This window comes from Cordyceps javanica, chromosome 3 (assembly GCF_051103115.1).
Source record: "Cordyceps javanica chromosome 3, complete sequence".
Lineage (NCBI taxonomy): Eukaryota > Fungi > Ascomycota > Sordariomycetes > Hypocreales > Cordycipitaceae > Cordyceps > Cordyceps javanica.
Window position 1 is genome coordinate 4,201,312 of NC_139297.1, and position 19,983 is coordinate 4,221,294.

At 51.7% G+C, this 19,983-nt stretch overlaps 3 protein-coding genes and 1 non-coding gene across 4 annotated transcripts; 2 read left to right on the forward strand and 2 right to left on the reverse strand.

Annotated features, from left to right (window-relative positions):
- Positions 1-8,485: 8,485 nt before the first annotated feature.
- V2A60_005457 (regucalcin) lies at positions 8,486-9,540 on the forward strand (the record flags this gene model as incomplete). The annotated part of the gene is made up of 2 exons (XM_083256769.1): positions 8,486-8,936; positions 9,050-9,540. The coding sequence occupies 2 exons, from the start codon at positions 8,486-8,488 to the stop codon at positions 9,538-9,540; spliced, it is 942 nt and encodes a 313-aa protein (XP_083112895.1).
- A 731-nt stretch (positions 9,541-10,271) lies between these two features.
- V2A60_005458 lies at positions 10,272-10,345 on the forward strand. The gene has a single exon. It is a non-coding gene; the product is annotated as a tRNA-Val (tRNA).
- A 2,545-nt stretch (positions 10,346-12,890) lies between these two features.
- V2A60_005459 (uncharacterized protein) lies at positions 12,891-13,807 on the reverse strand (the record flags this gene model as incomplete). Its single annotated transcript, XM_083256770.1, has 5 exons — positions 12,891-12,923; positions 13,013-13,191; positions 13,298-13,451; positions 13,616-13,645; positions 13,706-13,807. The coding sequence occupies 5 exons, from the start codon at positions 13,805-13,807 to the stop codon at positions 12,891-12,893; spliced, it is 498 nt and encodes a 165-aa protein (XP_083112896.1).
- Positions 13,808-15,369: 1,562 nt separating this feature from the next.
- On the reverse strand, positions 15,370-17,231 carry V2A60_005460 (S53 family peptidase; the record flags this gene model as incomplete). Its single annotated transcript, XM_083256771.1, has 4 exons — positions 15,370-15,440; positions 15,490-16,125; positions 16,177-16,808; positions 16,861-17,231. 4 exons carry the CDS (start codon positions 17,229-17,231, stop codon positions 15,370-15,372), a joined length of 1,710 nt encoding a protein of 569 aa, XP_083112897.1.
- Positions 17,232-19,983: the final 2,752 nt, after the last annotated feature.

Genomic DNA, 19,983 nt, shown 5'->3' on the forward strand with positions numbered 1-19,983 from the left:
TAGAGTACTAAGTACATTGCATGCGCTTGCACGCATTCACACTCTTGGACACCCACACATGGCGACACCCCCCTTCCCCCTCCACAGTGAACCCCCGGCAAGGCTACTACGAACCCAGTGACCGGCCACCCATTTCAAGTGAGGAGATGGTGTCAGTCTCGGGGATGTACCATGTGCGGCGGTTGAATTTGTCGAGCCAAGTTGCTGGGAATAACAACAAAACGAGGAAAGCAAGAGTAATAAGCATCGTGCAGGGGAGGAGCCCATGTGTTTGGCAACAGTGGAGGGATAACGCGCCGATCAAGCTGTGCCGTTCGGATGGTTGAGTTGGAGCTGCGAGTTTAAGCTTGGGCAGACATATTCCTTTTTTTTTTTCAAATTTCTTTTTTTGGCATATCCTTTTTGTATTTCTTTTTAGCATCTGTCTTGCCATTGTCACCGATGACAGCGGCATCGGCATCGGGACGATGGCCACGCTGGCAAAGCAGGGCAGTTCGGAGGAGCGAGGGAAAGGTTAACAGAAATGGAAGGCCAGGCCATGGCCCCGCCAGAGAAGGGCATTTGGGAGCAAACTGGTAATTGGCAACTTGGCGGAAGCTTGGTGCCATCTCAGCCTCTCTGTGGTGACGAGGAGCGACTAGTAGGGATGGAGGATTGGCGGAAGCGTCCCGAGACGCTGGATGGGAGGCTCGCGAAGAGGTGGTGGCTTCGTTGGATGGGGCAGTTTGTATCAGAGCGTGCTGCGGCTGGGCTGTAGTGAGCGTCGACCCAAGATTAGGCACGAAAGGAGACAAGGCGGTGGACAGAAGGATGAGCCGTGAGTCTGCAAGAGGCAAATCGGGGAGGGGGCGGGCTAGGGAGCTAGCGCTAGCGTTGAGGCGTACTGGTAGAGAATGGAGCATCCGCAGAGGGGACGCGAAGGGTAGGTGTAGCCCAGGGAGAAATGGATTGCCTGTCTGGGCCGACCACGCCAGAGCTGTGGCAATGAGGCTGGCCGGGATAAATTTTTGGTGTCTCTGGCAAGGAAGCCCTGGGTGGCCCCATGTTGCTGGGTCTAGGCGTTGCTAGCTCGGGTATGGTGCGCCGCGCTGCTTGCTTGCTTGCTTGCTTGCCTGCCTGCTTGCTGGTGGCTGCAATCGCACCACGCACGCTTCACTCAACAGTTTGGCTCATGATTATTACTTAGGTATCCATCCCTCCATCTATCTATCTAGCCATGTAAGTAGAGAAGTAAGTCAGTAGGCAAGCAAGCAAGGTACCGAAAATAGAGGCTAACAAAGGGCTGCGAAAGGTAAGTCAGCAGCCTGCCAACGACCCTAATGCACACTTGGTCGCAACGCTAACAAAGCACTCTAAAAACATGCAAACCTGCCGCCCGGTAAATACCTACCTCGCCTAGGTACCTACCTACTTACCTACCCGATACTTAAGTAAGTACTTAGGATGGGCAAGTACTTGGATAAGGTAGGTCAGTTACTTAAGGTACCTAGGTCCCTAGGAAGATTGCCGCCTACCTATCAAGGTAAGTAAGTAGGAGGTAAGTAAGTACTTAGGCATGGCACGTACGATAGGTAGATAAGGTAGGTACCCAAGTACCCGAGACTACCTACTACGTACTACTTACTTACCTACTTTTTCGGTACCTTTTCTGGTCTGCATTCTGCACCTCGTCTGCAGCAGCCGTACCTAGAACCAGGATACCTTGCCGTCATCGCAGTTCCATCATTCCATTGTTCCATCATTCGTTCAAATTCAACGCAGCTTCCATCAAATTATTGGCGGCATGCAGTCAGTTCCCGCGGCCTGGGCGAGCTACCAGCCTAAGTAGGCAGAGAGACCTTCTCGTTGGGCGGAGGCGGGACACGTAGCTACCCAGCTTGTGCCGCAAAGTCAGACTCTACTAGTCCACCAAACAGATGCATCGTCACATATCAAATCTGCCACCATACACGTTGAGCGAACTGCCATTGATACAATCCTTTTGAGGACCAAGAGGAATCTTCCTCGTCACCAAACCACCGCATTCTCGCCCCCCAGCCTGACTCCCCAGCCCAGTGTGGCATTGATGCACGATGCCCAACTAACAACAAAGCCTGGCTGCGCGGCGATCTTGCTGTTGCTGCACATGTTGTTTGTTGCATGTCTGCTGGCAGCAATCACCTACGTTGGCGCTCGCAGCTCGTTATTGTGGCTGCAGCTGCCATGCCGTGATGCCACCTGGCTTGGGTGCCCGGGGTCCTTTGGGCTTCGTGCTGTTGCGATGAAGCCATCGCCTTTTGGTAGACGGCCAAGGCAAGTATTACGCCGACTCTCTCACTCCATGCCACTCAGCTCATCCATCATGCAGGCAGGTAGATGTACGTGTACATTCACCATTCCGATCCCTCACCCATCCGCGTGGACAAATGCGACACTGCCAGCACTAGGCATCCCTCCACAGCAAAGCAAGGCACAAGCTACAGTCGCCTACAAACACCATCAGCTCTGGCATTGGCCCGTCACAAAAAAAAGCAAAACGAGCATGCACGCACGTGCATGCATGCTGCAGTCCGAGATCAATACACGCACACGTCCTCCCAATCGTCTTACTTGAACTTGCTACATGCAGCAAATGGCATGTCCACGGCTCGCCAGCCCTGTCTCGTCGGTAACCTCGACCACACCCTCCACCGCTCTCGTTCTGTCTCCAAGTAAGTACACCGCGACGCCCGACTCGATTGCGACCACCCCGCCTCGAGTCAACTCCAGTAACAAGCTCGCTAGCGCACCTTGCGGCCTGGCGGTGGCGTTGGAGCCCAAAACCCGCCCACACGGTCGGGAACGCACACCCTCCAAGATGGTGGACGACCCCTGCAAGCGTCCGCTCCCTGTCCCTCTTATGCTTCCGAAAAGCGCAACACAGAACCCCAAAAAAGAAAGCTGCAACCCCAAGAGAGAAGAGGAGCCGTGGGTCGCTTGTGCTAATCACCTGCCCCGACTTTATGACCCGTCAATCCCTCCAGTCGACTTCGCTCTTATTATTGTTTCTTCTTCGCTGTACTCCGTGCTCAACCGAGCATCCACTTCGTCGCCTGCGGTTAGCGATACCTTGTCCAGACCAGCGCCGGTCGTGAGCCAGCCATGATGTATTCAAGCTTTCGCCATACAGACGGGCCGTGGCACGCACCCCTCCACCTAATATGGTCGCTTATTTTCTAGCTCAAGGTTCTGCAGCGCTCTGGCTGCGACTCTATTATTTCTCGTGGTAGATGAAAATCGAGCACAGGACACGATGGTACTATGCAAGGCTGCCCGTGCCGTGGGTGGTATGGCAGGATGCGGAAAATGTAACCAAACTTTACTCGAACTATCCGTTGTCCCCCTGGCCCCCCGCCTAAAAAATTCACAGCTCAGCTGGTGGTTGGCAAGGACAAGTCGGTCCAAGCACAGTCCCATCCCTTTCTTTCATTGCGCTATGCCTGGTGGTTTATATTCACGCTTCGCACAAGCGGCTCTGGGCCAAGGTGGACATGATGGTCACGATTCGGCAGCTCAATGGTCAAAACGTTTACCAAGATCGCGGTGCTCGCGAAATCCGCCTTGCGACAGAGTCACTTTCGCGATGCCAATGGTGCCATCACTGCATTATGGAATGTTGGTGCGTCACCTCATTAAATAGGAAATACTGGGAAACTCGTATTTTACTAATAGCAAGGCTCTACTTACCAGTATGCTCTGACCACATGACATCAATCCGACAGGGTGGCCGGGTGCTTACAGGCCGTCCCCAGCCAACCAGCCATCCAAGCCTCTCAATTCAATCCGATGTTGCTGGTCCGTACCCTGGCCAAGATGGCGCGTTCGCTGAGGGCTGTGCCAGTATCCCATTTGATGCGCGTCATTGGATGCCATCTATCTTGCTGCCACAGTCTCACATACCGTTTAATTACGTGCAAAAGCTGAACCCATGCCTGGTTCGATAACTGGACGGCGATACTGATATATCTGCACCTCCCTAGATGCAACACGGGCCATCAACAAAGGCGTTGCCGCCAGTGCACAGACCAACGGAAAGTTACTCGAGAAAGAAAAACATTCGCAGTAGATCAACCTTTGGACGTCCTGCCATGATGCGCCCGTCTGTATCCTGGTCATTGTCGTCTTGGACGCTTCGATAGATACTATTGAGATGAACCCTGGCCATTCAGCGCAACGTCTTCCAGTACGAACCAGGATCTAAATGAATTGCCGGGGTAAGAGATGACGAACAGCTATTTTTCTTTGGCATCATAGCCAACTGCATTCCAGGGCAGGGAGACGGCCCTGCAATTGGAGACCCCAGGAAATGAGATGCTTAAATGAAGAGGTGTGCGGATCGACAAGGGCGTCGAATCACACCCAGAGAAAAGCAAAGCTCTTAGCTTACTCATCTATAACAGTCTCTTTCCTTTCTCGCCCACCATGGCCACCAATCTCCATTGGCAGGGGTGCCTGCAAGATCTGTCCCTGCAGCAAATTTTGCAACGTCTGTAAGTATCCGTACAATTGAAATACTGAGTGGTATGTCGGATAGTCTGAATCACGTTGGAGATGCCAACTGCGAATCAGCTGACTCTCTTAAGCCAGCCGAGTTGTCAGTAAAATGTGCGCCAAGACCAAATATAGCAATATTTGGGATGCCCGCAGCGACCATTTGGTCCATGTCGAAAAATCGAGAACCGACTTTAGGACATAGCCCATACCGAGCTAGCTCATTTCGACGCTCAATCGAAGCGCCATGCTTTGTCAATTCGCAACAATGCGAACCACGGATCAATGTACCGTAGTACTTACTATTAGTACTTAGTGATTTACCCAAACGGGCCCCGCCGAACGCATGTATGGCCGTTTTTTTATGCCGGGATAGCTGCAAGAAAGCACACAGTTGCAGAACACTTGGAGCCTCCATGGCAACATGGACACATGTTTAATTACACCCAAAGCCGCGATATCACGGTGGAGATCTTCTAAAGGGCTACGGCCACCCCACTACAGAGAGCGGAGATTGAAAACCTTCCATAGTCTAAGCGTCTACGGGCCGTGGTGTTATTAGCACAAGACTAACTTTCCAAGCAGATGGCTCTAGTGAACAATGACGTTGTGGATCACTGACCTGCCTCCGGTGCATTTGACAACATCACATTCGGTTCAGAATAGTTGACGAAACAGTAACACTTAACACTCTGTGCATCATCTCGGTCTCCGGAGTACGCCACGGAAGGCTCTCGGGGATTTCAGCGGTCATGGATTCCGCAATTATAACAGAAAAGTAATTAACTTTCACATCCCCGTCCCCAAATTATTCTAGTAATGGGCGGGAGTTTGCGCCGGACCCTAGCAAGCCAATCATAAAAGGCCCTGAAACGAACCCGGGACACAAATACCAAGATGGATGGGTTGTTAATTGCGCCGTGATCATCCCGGGTCAACTCCCGTTATCCGCTCCGAGGCCCGGCAGGATAAGTGAGGATTTCAATTATGGCGAGAATGGTTTGGCGCGCTGCTGCCAGTCACGTCAGGCGGAGCTTTTTAGCGGCAAGTAGGACACGAAAGAGCTACGTATGTGTTCTCAGAACGCCGCTCACTGTTGGGTGTTATCCAGCTTGCCTGCATAGCCGCTGGCAAGGGTGTGGACAGAAACAGATCACCACAGGTCAGATGTGCCGGCTCCAGGTCATCCCAAAGAGCCTAGCACAGAACAACGTACATATGGCGTGCATTACTAGTGGCTGCCAGGAGCCTTCTCCGATATTCTGCGCAGTGTGGACACTGGCAGCACGGGTCAACCATCGCCCTGGTTCATGCAGACGCCACGAACCCTGGCAGCGGGAGGGGACGACCCATCAGCCGTTCTGGCACCCCGGACTGTTGTGAGCTGCTTCGTACTGGTACTTACTGACCCAGCTGCGTACGGGCACGCCGGAGTCGGTCAAGCACAGCCATGACGTGAATAGGTTACCCGTATTGCCCGTTGACGAGGCAGGGCTCCGACCATACAGAAACCGACGCAATGCCCTTCTGCGCAAGCAACACGGGATTTCCAGCACGGCATAGGCCGGAGTTAGAAACACCTAATAAGGCAAGAAGAGACAGAAACGACAGCCACGTTGGCAGGCTACCTGCGGGTGCCCCGTCAGCGAGTACATTTGGTGGTGGAGGGGGGGGAGCGGGCTGACCGGCTGCAACAGCAGTCTCTGCAAAAACTCGGTCAATCGACGTGGCGGTCACACAATGGGTCAACACCAAGCCTCGTCTGTCTATTATTGGTGGTGTGGCAGCCAGTGGCTACTCGTACATGCCGAGCTTTGATGCCCAACACAACTGCGGGCGGGGAGCACCAGCAGCATGCAGACGTGGTGGTGCAGCATTCATCTCGTCATCTTTTTTAGCTCCTCGTATGCACTACGCATTCTGCAGCAACGGGCCGCTGGTGCCGGCTGCAATCAGCCCAGGCGCGCTCCATTTCAGTGTGGGCAGGGTCATGTTGACGTCTCGCACTAGCCTAATAAAGAGAAGGTAGAAGACTACCACACCGTATAATGCTCTCGTGCGCAAGCGAGATTGTCCTGTATTAGCACAGATACCAGTATGCTGGTCAAGAGAGGAGAAGAGATGTGTTGGTGAGCCCGACACCCGCTCAAGCGCGCCACCGAAATGCAGGTGGGTGACCGCCTCTGGACTTTCCGATCCTAACAACCCAGAGACAGGAGTCCGCCCTCTCTGCAGAAAACCAGGACTAGCTGCCGCATAACGGGACGGCCACGTGAAGCAAGTATGTATTTGCTTGTACGAGCAATCACGAAGACAAAGGCCGTGAGACGCCGCCATCGTGAGCGTCTTCTGTACGGAGTAATGCGCCTCAACACTATGCCACGGATATTCATCCACGGGTATACGTATGATGTACCTACCAAGAGTTACCAGCAAGTACGCTTGTGCGAAAATCGGTGTGGCGAAGCTTCCCTTGCCCAGCCACTCCAGAGCAGATGCCGAGTTTGGTGTGCTTTGACAATGTTTCGCTTCGTCCCAACGAAGTATCCGCACAAAGTCAGGTTGTCACTGTCTCAGTCGTACGACAGTATCGGTACTCAGTACTTCGTAAAGTGGCCAACAGGGGGGGGGGCAAGCGCCCAACGGCCGAACCATGAGTGTAAAACTATCAGGAAAACGGACTTGCGGCGAGGCTGGACAACAGTGACAAACATGTCGCACAGTCAACCAAGCCCCCGGTAATGTTTCTCCTCTACTCCGTACAGCACGCTATAACGCCCAACCTCTCTAGTGCTTGCTTGTTTCTTTTTTTCTTTTTTTTGTTAAAAGCAAAAAGAAAAAAAGGGGAGAAACACTTGCTATTGGCGTCGGGCTTATTTCCATATGCCAAGCCCCAAAGAAACGGCCGTGCAAGTCAACACTTTTTGTTTATCGGTGGCTGCGATCGAAGCTTTGCCCCTCTCTGATCCGGGTCCTCTGCCGTCGAGTTTTCTTTTTCGTCCTTGGTATTTACTTTCTCTTTGCTTTTGATGATTTCCGACCTTTTGTATCTCATTCCTCTCTGCCAAACTTGGAAGTGATGGGTCGATTCTCGAACAGGAGCGTGGAGCGATACAAGTCAGGGAGGTCTCATCGTTGGATTTCAATACAAGTAAGCTACATTCGGCAAGTTCAAAAATATTGTAGACATGAATTATTGCTCCGGGGCATGGCCAGGTTGCCAGGGCAAGTTGACGTTGCCTGAAGAGCTTTTGCCCTGCGTCGGTGGCCTGTTCCAGGGGGGGCAGCCATGTAGACACAGAGGCCTGCGAAGACTGCTCGTCTCGTGACTGAACTGGCATCATCCCTGGCGCATTATCTGGTCCATGGATGATGGTGTAGTTGTATGATGTCTTCGCTGCTTCCATGGCAATTTGTGCGATGACCGTGGGCAAGAGCCGCCTTTGTTGTCGTGCTTTAGCCTTCCACGATGCAGAATTCGAATTCTGGGTTGAAATCCTGGCCGCTCTCAACAGTCGACTTTTTCTTTCCTATATGAATGATGACTTGGCTTCCAAGTACCTTCGCAAGTTCTCCTATACCATGCCGTAGTGGTGCACCCAGGCGTCGCGCGCATTTAATTTCTCACTACGTAGTAAGCCCCTTGCGAAAGTATGCCCGTTTCTAGCAACATGCGGTTCACTCAACTCGCATATTATTCATTTCCCACGTTGGACACCAAATGCCAGTTTTCGAAGGCGGAACTGCGTTTTGATATGGCGTGCCCGGTGATCGGGCCGGGGCCGTACTACACGGCATCTGCGGCCCCGGAGGCCCCGCTCGCGGAGATTCTTTTTCCATTCATTCATTTCTTCATTCCCATCCCACCAATCGCCATCTCTCCCATCCCCTTCTCTTCTTGGACTCTTTATTTTTTTCTCCTAATCTCCCTAGACACAGCGCTCACACGCCCTCGCGAGGTACACTCTCGCACGCAATGGACAGCATCCAGGAATGGACGGTCACTTCGCCGTGGGCGGAGCCGCACTGCGACCTTGGCGAGGGTCCGTTCTACGAGGCCGAGACGGACTCGCTGCGTCTCGTCGACATCAAGAAGAAGCAGATCCTCTACTACCGGTGCGTCAGCGCCCCGGCCAGCGCGCACGCCGCGGCCGCCGCGCCCGAGGTCGTGCAGCTCGACGTCTGCCCGACCGTCACGGCCGACCTGGACGGCGTCGACCCCCGCGAGCGCATCGTTGTCGGCGTCAAGCACGGGCTGGCGACGCTGGACGTCCGCAGCGGCGCCGAGGGCCGCTACGAGATGCTGGTCCCGTTCCGCGAGCCGCCCAACGAGCGCCTGCGCGCAAACGACGGCTGCGCGGACCCGTTGGGGAGGTTCCTCCTTGCGAGCATGACTGATTTCGGCTACGGTCCTTGTCAGCCCGAGGGTATTGTGCCTCTCTCTCTTTTTTTTTTCTTTTTCCCTCTCAAATTTCTTTCTTCGCTCGGTCCACTAGTCTCCCCCTTACCATCACACACTCGTGCTGATAACCTGCGACAGGCGGTCTCTTTCTCTTCACGCGCGACTCGGCCCGGGAGATCATCTCCGAGCTCACCATCCCCAACGGCGTGGGCTGGTCGCCCGACCGGCGCACCATGTACGTGACGCACTCGACGGCGCGCGAGCTCCTCGCCTTCGACTACGACCCGGCTGCGGGAGGCGCCATGAGCAACCGCCGCGTGCACCGCCGGCACGAGTCCGGCCCCGCGGAGCCCGACGGCCTGCGCGTCGACGTCGACGGCCACGTCTGGCAGGCGCTGTACGGGGAGGGCGCGGTCCTGCGCATCGACGGCCGCTCCGGCGCGGTGCTGGGCCGCGTGCGCATCCCGACCCGCAACGCGACCTGCGTCCAGTTTGTCGACGAGGACCTCTTCATCACCACGGCCGCAGACGAGGACGGACCGGATCCGGAGAGCAGGAGGTTGGGCGGCGCCATCTTTAGGGTGCATGTCGGGGTCCGGGGACTGGAACTCTTCAAGTTCAAAATATAAAAATGAAAGCAGAACAGGGGAGGAGGAAGCGAGAGGATGCTAACTATACTATCCAGTATTTAAAACGATATATGGTGCGAATGGTGTCACTTGTTCGCGGCCTCGCCGCTTCGCTCTCTAAGTCAAAATATTTCATGTTTGCCCTCCCTTTTCTCAGTTCGTGCGCCTTTCACGCAGTGATCCCATCGAAAAACGCCCTTTGTATATCTCAAGTACTGATAAAGTACTCCGGTGTGCGCATCTGACTGCGTGTCTCATCCCAGTACCATGTCTTAGCACGTACTTGTTTTCACTCTCACTTTCCTTTTTACCTCTTTCACAGAGGGAGATCTTTGTTTGCTCCTTCTCTGCGGACCATCTGGGCCGTTGCTGTTGTTTCTTCTTTCATCGCTGTGTTTGTTTTTTTCTTGTGTCTCATCTGCCAAAAAAAAGGGGGAGGAGGGTTGTGTGGCGCGAGAGCAATGAATGTCTTGACGAAAACCGCAGAGGTACGCAACATGATGATTCCCCGCCGGATGCATGTCCTGCTGCGCATGCAGACATCAAGGGGATGGGCAGTTTGAGAGACAATCCCCCCCCCCCCCCCCCCCCCCCCAGAATAAAAAGCAAGTAAACGGGCAAATCAATTGGCTCCGGGAAACCGAACACGACAAGCGTCCCTACTGACTGTCATAACCTTCTTAATGTCAATATCGCGACCCGGTTTTCATCGAATAGGAATTCGGCATTCGGATCCCGTGGTCTAGTTGGTTATGGCATCTCGTTAACACCGAGAAGGTCCCCGGTTCGAGCCCGGGCGGGATCACATTTTTTTTTCGCTCTACGCTGGGCATCTTTTACTCATCCTGTTTTTCTTTCTTTTTTCTTTCCATTTTTAGCAGGGAAAAGAATGCTTGCTGAGTAGATTGCTTTCTAGTTGCTATCGTCGTGTGTCTGTTGTACTAGCTGTAGAGACCTTCGCTGAGTGTCAATGCAGACCTAAAGAGCTAACGACATTGTGACAGAGGCCGTCTACGCAGTCCGCAAGTCTGTATTGATGACCAAATCATCTCGTCCTTTCAAATGAATGACTACCGTCAAACCGTCTATCCCACAATCTGCACACTCATGTTCTCTGTCCAATTGTGTAGAGTTTGTCTCCTCGGGGTCGCAGGTATCCAGCTCGGAGCGCAGTTGGTCAACCTCGGCGCTCAAATCCATGAATCTGTCTCTCTAATGACAGGAGTGTTGATCTCGAATCTTCTCTCCGCCCGGCACTTTCATTATACTTGGAGGTCTAGCGTCTTTGGGGGTGAAAGTCGCCGGTCTAGGCTTGCTCGCAGGTATTGCCTGCGACTGCGGGCGTTGTTCCAGTCTGTCTCGGCTATTGTTCTCCGAAATAAGTCTGTTCCTAGTTGATGAGCTCTCAACCTGTCTCAGGCTGCCTCGAGATGTTCGTGAGGCTAGACTAGGGCTCTTTGTCAAAATTCCGCCGTGATCGCACAGTGGAAGTGGCTCCTCATAATTAGACGACGCAACTCTTTCACTCGGTCTCACTGACACAGATCTATTTCTATCACAGTAGACGCGCTCCTGTTTTGGTCTATCCAGTGGTGATTCCTGTGGCTGCTGTCGACCCTGAATTGGGGAAACTGGCTTGGTACTCTGTCTCCTCACTTTCCTGAGATTCGCAACCCACTCCGGTTTCGTTGAAGGCTTTTGATAAACCTTTGGTTCCCCTGTAGCCGGTTTAGACACTTTTCTCAGACTGTCCCTCCCCCATGGTGTCTCTTCACATGCAGCATTTGGCCTTGAACTCGAAAATTCGGGGACTGGACGAAGATTCGGCCAATTTTCGACTTCTGGAGATGGCTGTTGAGGATGTGGCCGCATAAGACGACGTCCTATGTAAGAGTCAGAGGACCTCGTCTGTAGTTGAGTGACCAATTTTGCGTCCGTGCTTCGGTGTGGTCGAAGAGCTGCAGGCCGCAAGTCCTCTTCTGCAATCGGGTTTACCGGTAGCCTTAGGTTCGACACAGCTGTAGCATGAGTGGCTGTTGAGCTTCCGCTGTACGATGAGGAATTTGTTCTTGCACAAGCACCCGGTAATGCCGCCACTGTTTGTCTCCTTGGACTGGGCCGCCTAGCAATACAGCAGAGGCAGTGGCGTGCAGGTTGGCTTAGAAACAGACTTGAGAGAGTTTTCGCTCGAGGGACAGATCTAGAGCTCGAAGACATTGAACCGTTATGGTTCTGGCTTTCGTTGCTCCTCGGGTAGTTTCCACTGTCGAATTCATTTTGTCGGACATTAAATTGATCACTAGGCTGCCGCGGGGCAGTTGAAGAGCTTGGCACTTCGAAATGCATTGTCGGTATTTGCGAAGAAGTTGACTCCTCCTCGGTGTCAGCAATACATCTGGAACAGAATGCATGACCACAGGAGACGCATGGTTCTTCGAACGATATCCACTTGCCACAGGAATGGCATATATGTGCTCCCGAGGCCATGTCCAGTACACCGTCGCCGTTGGCCCAGTAGGTTACGTGCTTGCTGGCTAAAGAAGGCTGATTGGTTTGCTCGTCGTACATTTTCGGCTCAGGCATTGTTTCTTGGGGCGGGAGGCTTGGGCCTTCAGTCGTCGCGGCCGGAGAGTTAGCGTCAAAATTATCGTAACTTCTGCATGCTCTGGGGCCGGGTTTGGAACTCAAGCATTTGGTCCGCCTCCTCGTTGATAGCCAGTCAACATCTGAAGCGACTTCTAGTTTGTCCTGAGATCGAGGAGAAGTCGCGTGCAGATAGACTGTGCTGCGCGATGCCGGTATCACAAAGCTACTTTGGGTTCTGCCAACACCGCCAAGACATGGGCTGTTACCATGATTTTGCTGAATGACGCTTCCGTTATCATGTGTAAGTGTCTTCAGCTGCCCCAATCTCGTTGTGACAATGCCGCTGGGGATGGTTGGCTGTCGTCTTCCGATATCGACCTTTTGACATCCAGCTAGTGTTGTTTGGCGTGCGATTGCTGATTCTGATCTCTTCATGGCCGTGCAAATAATGATAACAGCTCGCTGATACCAGAATTGACGGCCCCTATGGCATTAGCAAAGTACACTGCGTAGATGCGACCATGACGGAGCCCTCGTGATGTCCAAATTGGAAGGGGTAGGGGTGGCCGAAAAGCAGGAGCGACACAGCATAGGACTGACAGCAAATAGGAAAGAGCAATCACAATCCAAATAATACAGGGTAGGGAACAAAGGGAATTAGAGTTAACATTGAATGGCACCGCGACAGGTATGACTTGTCTGACAATGCGCTAATGCGTTGGAATATGATGTACAAATCGCCGTCCGCCACTGCAACCAGCTGTCTATTTCACATGTGCCTGGAGGGTCTCGAGAACCTACATTCATTGAGTTAGCATAGAAATCGTCATTGGGTAATGTCCATTTGAGAGCAGCCATTTTGTGCATGCGTTCTGACAACACGTACCTCGAGTTCAATCTTAGCCTCGGCAATATCCTGCTCACTACCGCTACCGCTGGCAATCTTCTGGGCCTCAGCAATCTGGCTGCGGATGGCCTCGGCGCTGAAGTCCTCGAGAGGGTAGGCCTCGGGGGCGTTGATGCTGAGAGCAGAGTCGGGCTGGACTGTGGCGAATCCACCGGCAACTAATGCGAGTTAGCAATTCCGCGCTACCAAATTTGTATTATTCGACCGTGGCAATTGATCCTGTTGTCCGACGGAATTGTCGGTTTCGTGGAAAGGTGGACGTACGGAAGAAGGATTTGGTGCTGCCGCTCTCCTCGACGACCTCGACGACACCAGGCTTGAGCTGCTCGATGGAGGGAACGTGATTGGCGAGAACACCCATCTCACCAGACTCAGCGGGGATGTTGACCTGGACGACATTTTGCGACTTGAAAATGGTCTGGTTGAGGTAATTAGCATTGGTTGCTGTAAATTCTCGCATGGCGGCGGCGGCGCTCCGAGGTTGTCGGAAGGAACGCTTTCGGCGCGCGCAATTGGGTCGTAAAACACGTTTCGATCGGTTCGGACTACGCCTCGGAGTGTGCAAATGAAGTTAAAACATACCTGGTGAGGCAGGGACAGGCTCAGCTTGATCTGTTCGCGAGTTAGCTTCGGTGGATAAGCACGGGGTAATGGGGGATGAGGCATTCGCACCTTGTCGGGAATGGCCTCGGCGTAGCCTCTGCGCTGCACAACCATGCGCATAGCGACGGGGCGGGCACGAATGGCCGCGCGGGCAATGCGGAGAGAGTTCATGATGAGCCGGCGGTATAATTGGGATCGAGGTAGTGAGATGAGCTCGATGAGGTCGTGGCACGAATCTTTGCCAGAGCAGAGTGAACAGATTCGGCTAGCGGGAAATTCCGGTTCCAGGTCACATGAGTAATCACGTGTCCTTCAGTACCTTTCCTGTGAGCGACTGGGTAGGCTTGGATTGTCATTCCATGTTTTGATTAAAGATTAAAAAGAAAAAATATTTCATCATAGTCTCTTTTCTGCTGCTGCTGTCGCTGTTGTATTAATTATCGACGCGGATATGGCAGTATGAGTTGCTCCGGCCTGTGATAATTTCAGTACCCTGTTATTGAATTAGATACTGCCAAGTACCTCATTCTGCGGTCCCATCTTTTGCACCGGGTTCACCTAATGTTATATCGGCAGCACTTTTCCGCCCAGCAGATATCTGGTTACTGGGGTTTAATCAGTCCTTACGCTTAGGGAAAGGAAAACGCAATAGCAAAGTTAAAGATGTCTTGCCCAAGGCTTCAGAAGGAGCAAGTACGCAGAGATCCGGAGCATAGACCTGAAAACCCGGAGATCATTGCAGGGCTGGTATAAGAGGTCCAATTGTGTGGAAGTCATCACGTTTAAGTAGAGCTCTGTAATACTGTCAACGACAGAAGCCGAGCTCTTTTTTTGTATCAAGGACAGCTCGAGAGGCTATGGCGCTCCGCAGGTCATTCGCTCAAATGCGCGTACGATTGCCTCTTCCTTTCGAGCTTTTCTGTGATCAACAGCGGCTCTGTCTAGGATAAGGTACTATGCTATTAGTACACTTTGAAAGCTTGTTTAAGCTTATAGGTTCTATATCCACTAATTTAGGAATTAGTAGTTCTGGCTATTATTATTAAGCCCTGCTCTGTCGTATAGGGCCCCTTCTTGAACATTGTAGCAAAGTCAACCAACTACACTCTAGCGCCTATATCGTATAAGCTGGACGCAGAGAGTTGACGTTGTTGACCTGTAGGCGAGAATAATACGCTCTAGGTGCCGTGCATTGTGGCTTGGCTGACCAGAGGAACGTGGCTCCTTGACACAGCTATCGCAACCATCTTATTCGTGAGCTGAAGCGGATCACTTTGAGCTTCGGGTATGTGATGTGGTCGGAATGACTCCTCAAGGCTTCTCCATTTCGGGTCCTCAAGATTTCTCTCAATCAGCTCTCTTTCCTGGCTCAATAGAGCCCTGTGGCACCCACCCTTTGCAGAGCGCAGTAACGCGACACCAGTACCAATCTTCAGTGTGTACTCGGTGCTTATAAGTGCCATGTCAAATAGCAAAAGCCTAGAGTTATATTCCCTCAGATTCAAGAGTAATTAGCCAGCCACCAGTCTAATCGAACTTAATTCTTGCATTACGGAATACATCGCTGCAACACGATCACCTAGAAGGCAAACTTAGCATCGCGCCCTTTTGCAGCAGTGGTGGGTATGAACAAAAAGGAAACCACGGATGTGTCAACGGTATAAGCCTGTGGTTAGTTCTATGTAGTGGAATGTCTGTACAGTATCCAACAATAAATAATTTTCTTTCAAAATCTAGATTATAGCACGGAGTTTACCAAAGTCAAGCGTCCCGAGACCAGAGGCAGCATCCCATCCCTGGCTAGCTGTGAAAAAGTTAGCGAGCAAGATCGCCATTGAAATCAGTTTACGTACCATAGTAACCGTCAGTGCCGCAGCCAAAGTTGTTCCCGGATGTGACATCGCGGATGGCATCGGCGGCGCTACCAGAGTAAAGAAGAGGGTTGATAAAGCCGAGGTTGGACTTGCCCTTGGATTTGCGGTAGTCGTTCAAGACACCAACCAGAGCAGCAATGGCGGGAGAGGAAGCAGAAGTTCCAAGAGCACCAAGCACCTTACCGTCAACATATGTTGAGTAGCCGACACTGACGAGAGAGATATCGGGATAACCACGACCGCTGGGGTTGAAATAGCCGTCGTAACCCTGGAGTGATTGAGCAAAGGCAGCAGTGACATTCTTGTTGTAGTCAGGTGCGCTGAAGTGCCACGAGTAGCCACCTCCGGGGGACTCGACATTTTTATTGAGAACCTGGAAGTTGGCAACTTCTTCCGAATTGCCATTGAACTGAGTACCGCCAACGGCAGTGACGTACGGGCAGCTTGCGGGCCAAAGCGCGTAGAAGCCTTGGTTGCAATTATCTGCGCCGTTGCCGCCGACGCCGTGATCACCGGTCGAGAACGTGAGAGTAATGCCGAGAGACCCAATCTTCATAAACTCGTTGCATAACCGGTCCATGTAGTCACCGTCGTAGATGTTTTCGGGACCACCGTCTAGAGGTATTTAAGCGGAGAAAGCAGTACACATAGTACATGGGCACTTACAGCTAGTAGAGACGACCGAGGGAGGGTTAGACGTAGAGGTCAAGTAACTTGCAATGTTGCTGAGAGCATCATTAAAGGATGCACCATCGGCACCAGTAGGACCAGTGGAGAGGTAGACACTGGGGTTGGGGTGAGAGAGGCCCCCCATGAACTGGGTGTCAAGATTGCCTTCGAGAGCACTGCCATTGCCTGAGTTGGGTGCGTTGCCAAGAGTGACATCCTGGAAGTCCTTCAGATTAGGGACAAAAGCATTGCCAAAACTGGCATAGTCCTGATGGTTGGCACCAAGGCCAAGCATACCAGTAGTCGCGACCAGTTGGCTACCGGTACTGGTATAGTCGACATTGTAGTGCTGGTTGATGCAGCTAGGATCCATGCTGCCATCGCTATTGCAGCCCGCACGGCGCTGAATACCTTTGTTGGCTGTAATGTCTGTTTCTTGGGCATGGGCATCGACATTGTTATAAAAGGCCGTCGTCGGCGTGATCATGTCAATCATGGAGTGAAGACCTTCAGGGACCGAATACTTGGTCGTGCGGGGGATCTTGGCGCCGGTTTCGTGGATAAACCATTCGTACTTTGTATCAAGAAGAGACTCCATTTGGTGGATAGGAACGGTAAACTCGATCCAGCTGTAATGTGCTATTAGTGACTCATTTGTTCATTGAGGTAACAAGAGCCTACTCATTGGTTGGTTGAGAGACTTCAGAGATGCCGTTGGCGGCCAACCAGGACTTGATAGCCTCAACACTACCTTCAGCAGGGGCAGTGAAGCTGGCAATCTCGGCATGAGAGAGCCACTTTCCATAGTTGGGGCTAGTCGGGTTGGAGATGTCTAGGAGCTTCGCCTCAAGACCCTTAATGTTGCTCTGCTTGAGTCCAATTTGGCCCTTGACCATGGCGCCTTTCTCGGCGGCACCAGTGGACTGCCACTTGGAGGGTATCTGCTTAATCTCGCTGAAGAGAGTGAGAGGGCCATGGTTGGCAGATGTGGGAGCAGCATAAGCGCCACCGGCGACCGTAAGAGCGAGACAGATACTCGACCAGGCGACCATGTTTGCAAATTATATTGTCGAGAGTGTTGGTCTGATTTGAAGAGGTACTTAGGGATGCACTCTCGTTTCCGAAGCAGGTAACAGGAATTATTTATATCTCAAACGGCCTCTATCCTTCTCTAATACTCCGTAGAAGCTCGGACTTCTGCTGAATACATGCAGAACACTTCTCAAGGTGGCATGACTAGGATAACGGCTCTGTCGGCTCTGTTCACCTTCCATAGTAGGTAGGCTTGATGCCAATGACAGCATTCTCGTTACGATTATGACTAGGAAGGACGCCTGTAGTACGACTCCAATGTCAAAACGTTAGGTAAAGGAACAGCGATATATTCTACTTTCTGTGAGTCCTTCTTTTACACCATCATCCGAACTCCTGTGTATTGGGTACCGCCTTCCAGAAACCAGCTAGCCTGTTGGAAGCATGGCTGCCGCTTGACAGAAAGGGAAGTTAGTAAGATAGTATGTTTGGGATGTTTTTACTTGCCTAAAACGTTGAGTTGAAGGCCATTTGTGGGAGCCTCTCCTCGGTAATGACCGACATCGGCAACGCAAATGGTGAGGCATGTTTAGCGAATAGGATACAGAAAACAAGATCATGCGAGGTAGCGGCAGGCATTATCGCATACTAATTAGTACGTAAAGCGGGCTGTCAGAAATTGATCAGCGATTTACCAGCCACTAAAAGGATCTCCAAACCGAGGTGATAAGCTATCACCAAAATGTTCTAGTTTGCGCATGGAAAGGGGCATGAGTGCCGCGAAAGGGAGCCGAGCGTGATTATTACAGGAATACTGTAGGAATGGGCAATAGTCCTTCGCGAATTGAGTCGCTACCAATATGATCATTTGTATACGAAAGGAGATTCATCATCGTCTCTTTCTTCTACAGTGACTTGATAGATAGGTACATCATTTACTGTGGTAGTCGGCTTCTAGACAGCATCATCCGGGTATAGTCACATTGGAAGACGCGGACGACCGGCAAGAACTCGGCTCACAAAACGGGGCAGCCTGTATATTCAACCCACGCGTACAAGTAGAGAGCGATGTAGAGATGATGCTTAGTCGATTTGTATTTTTCATTCGTAACAGAGACTAAATTGGTACTGATCGCCCCGTAATGACAGGGTCGCGAAAGGGGGAAAGCTGTGGGGGAGTCAGACGCCGAGGTTCCGTCTCCATTTCGATCTTGGTAACAGGCTGTTTATTGGGATGATACAATTGTTTAATGCTGTTGTTATGTTCCTTGCCTGGTCTGGGAAAGAGCCATATTATGCTGGGCATGGTAAAAATGCCGAGGAAGATACAGTTGGCGAACACAAGGATGTTGCTAGAATCGACGCTTGTCTACAGTCAAATCGACCGGCTTGGCACCCTCGGACTTGCCGATATTGCCTCGATGCCTTTTGAAACGATGAATCACGGTGTCTTTATTGATAGTCATGACTTTCCCATTGAATCTTTCTTCATACTTGCGGCTTCTACGACGACGGCATCAATAGTCGGGGGCAGAGTATACGGGCGTCTGGGTGTATGAGATTGGTAAAAAAACGCTTGCCTAAGTCATGTTCCACTTTCGAGATGTTTTGACAAAGTACTGTCTTACGTCAGGTGTTGGATGTCGAGCTCATGTTATGTAGATCACAGACAAGCTCCGTCGGCTATAGCCGGGGCTGTTGGTTACGGCCTTGATTCGAACGGGAGATGGGTGCCGGCGGCGATTTGACTGCGAGCATAGTCTCGCCTTTTCGGCAGCTCTCGCAGTACGTCTCGCCCCTGGGCCTGGCCGATGAAGATTTAGGTGCTGCCATATTTCCATCGCCGTGGCTGCTTGCTTATGAGAAGGAATAGGTTCCAGCCGCGTCTCGACTGACGAAGCTCCTGAGTTCCCCTCAAAACGTACGCCGAAGAAAGCTTCTCACATTGTAAAGCCCTGCTATTAGTCGAATCTAGCTCAAAAAGTATACATGGACTGCGCAGATTTGTAATAGACGCGCTGGGCAGCTACTATTGAACAATTATTAACAGCCCAACCGACTATGCACAAACTAATTACTTGAGCTGCCAATATCGAAATTCACGGGCTGCGAAAAGCTCTCTAATCATTGGATTGACACATGTATAGTATTTATGCTCAAGATGCGCAAGATTTGAAAGTGAGGAGCGATTCCTGACAGCGTCGTTCGTGCACTTCGCCATCGCGGCCAAATGAGGTTCACATTCAAAGCACTTGGTACGTCGCAAGAACATGCTACCATTAAAAACAAGAACTTTGACGTACTGAAGCCCAGTAGTTATTTAGAAAAGGCATTTCATAAGAGATCCCGGATGAAGGTTGCAAGACTGCTAATGATTTGATGTTGGCTCGCTGCTCGACTGTCGACATACAGCTCGGTTAAGCCCGGAGCTGGTGCCTCACGAGGCTTAAACCACTGCGAATTCACCTCGAGTAGGATTTATTTGAGCTTTTATAGTATCTGGTAGATTGAGTCAATATGGAAAAAAAAAAGGAATCCAGGATGTGCTTTGCCGATCACGATTGTGACCGACGTCGAACGAAACCCTGGCCACGAATACAAACGCCAGGGCTAAAAAATGATTTGCGCTTTTTGCTGGAAATAATATGTGGAATCCTACAGATTGGTTACAAATGGACAAGGAAAACAGCGTAGGATGGCGGCCAGGCACGTAGACGTGTTCTCGTACAATATTCCACGTCCTCTGGATATTCAGCAATACCCTTCTTAATC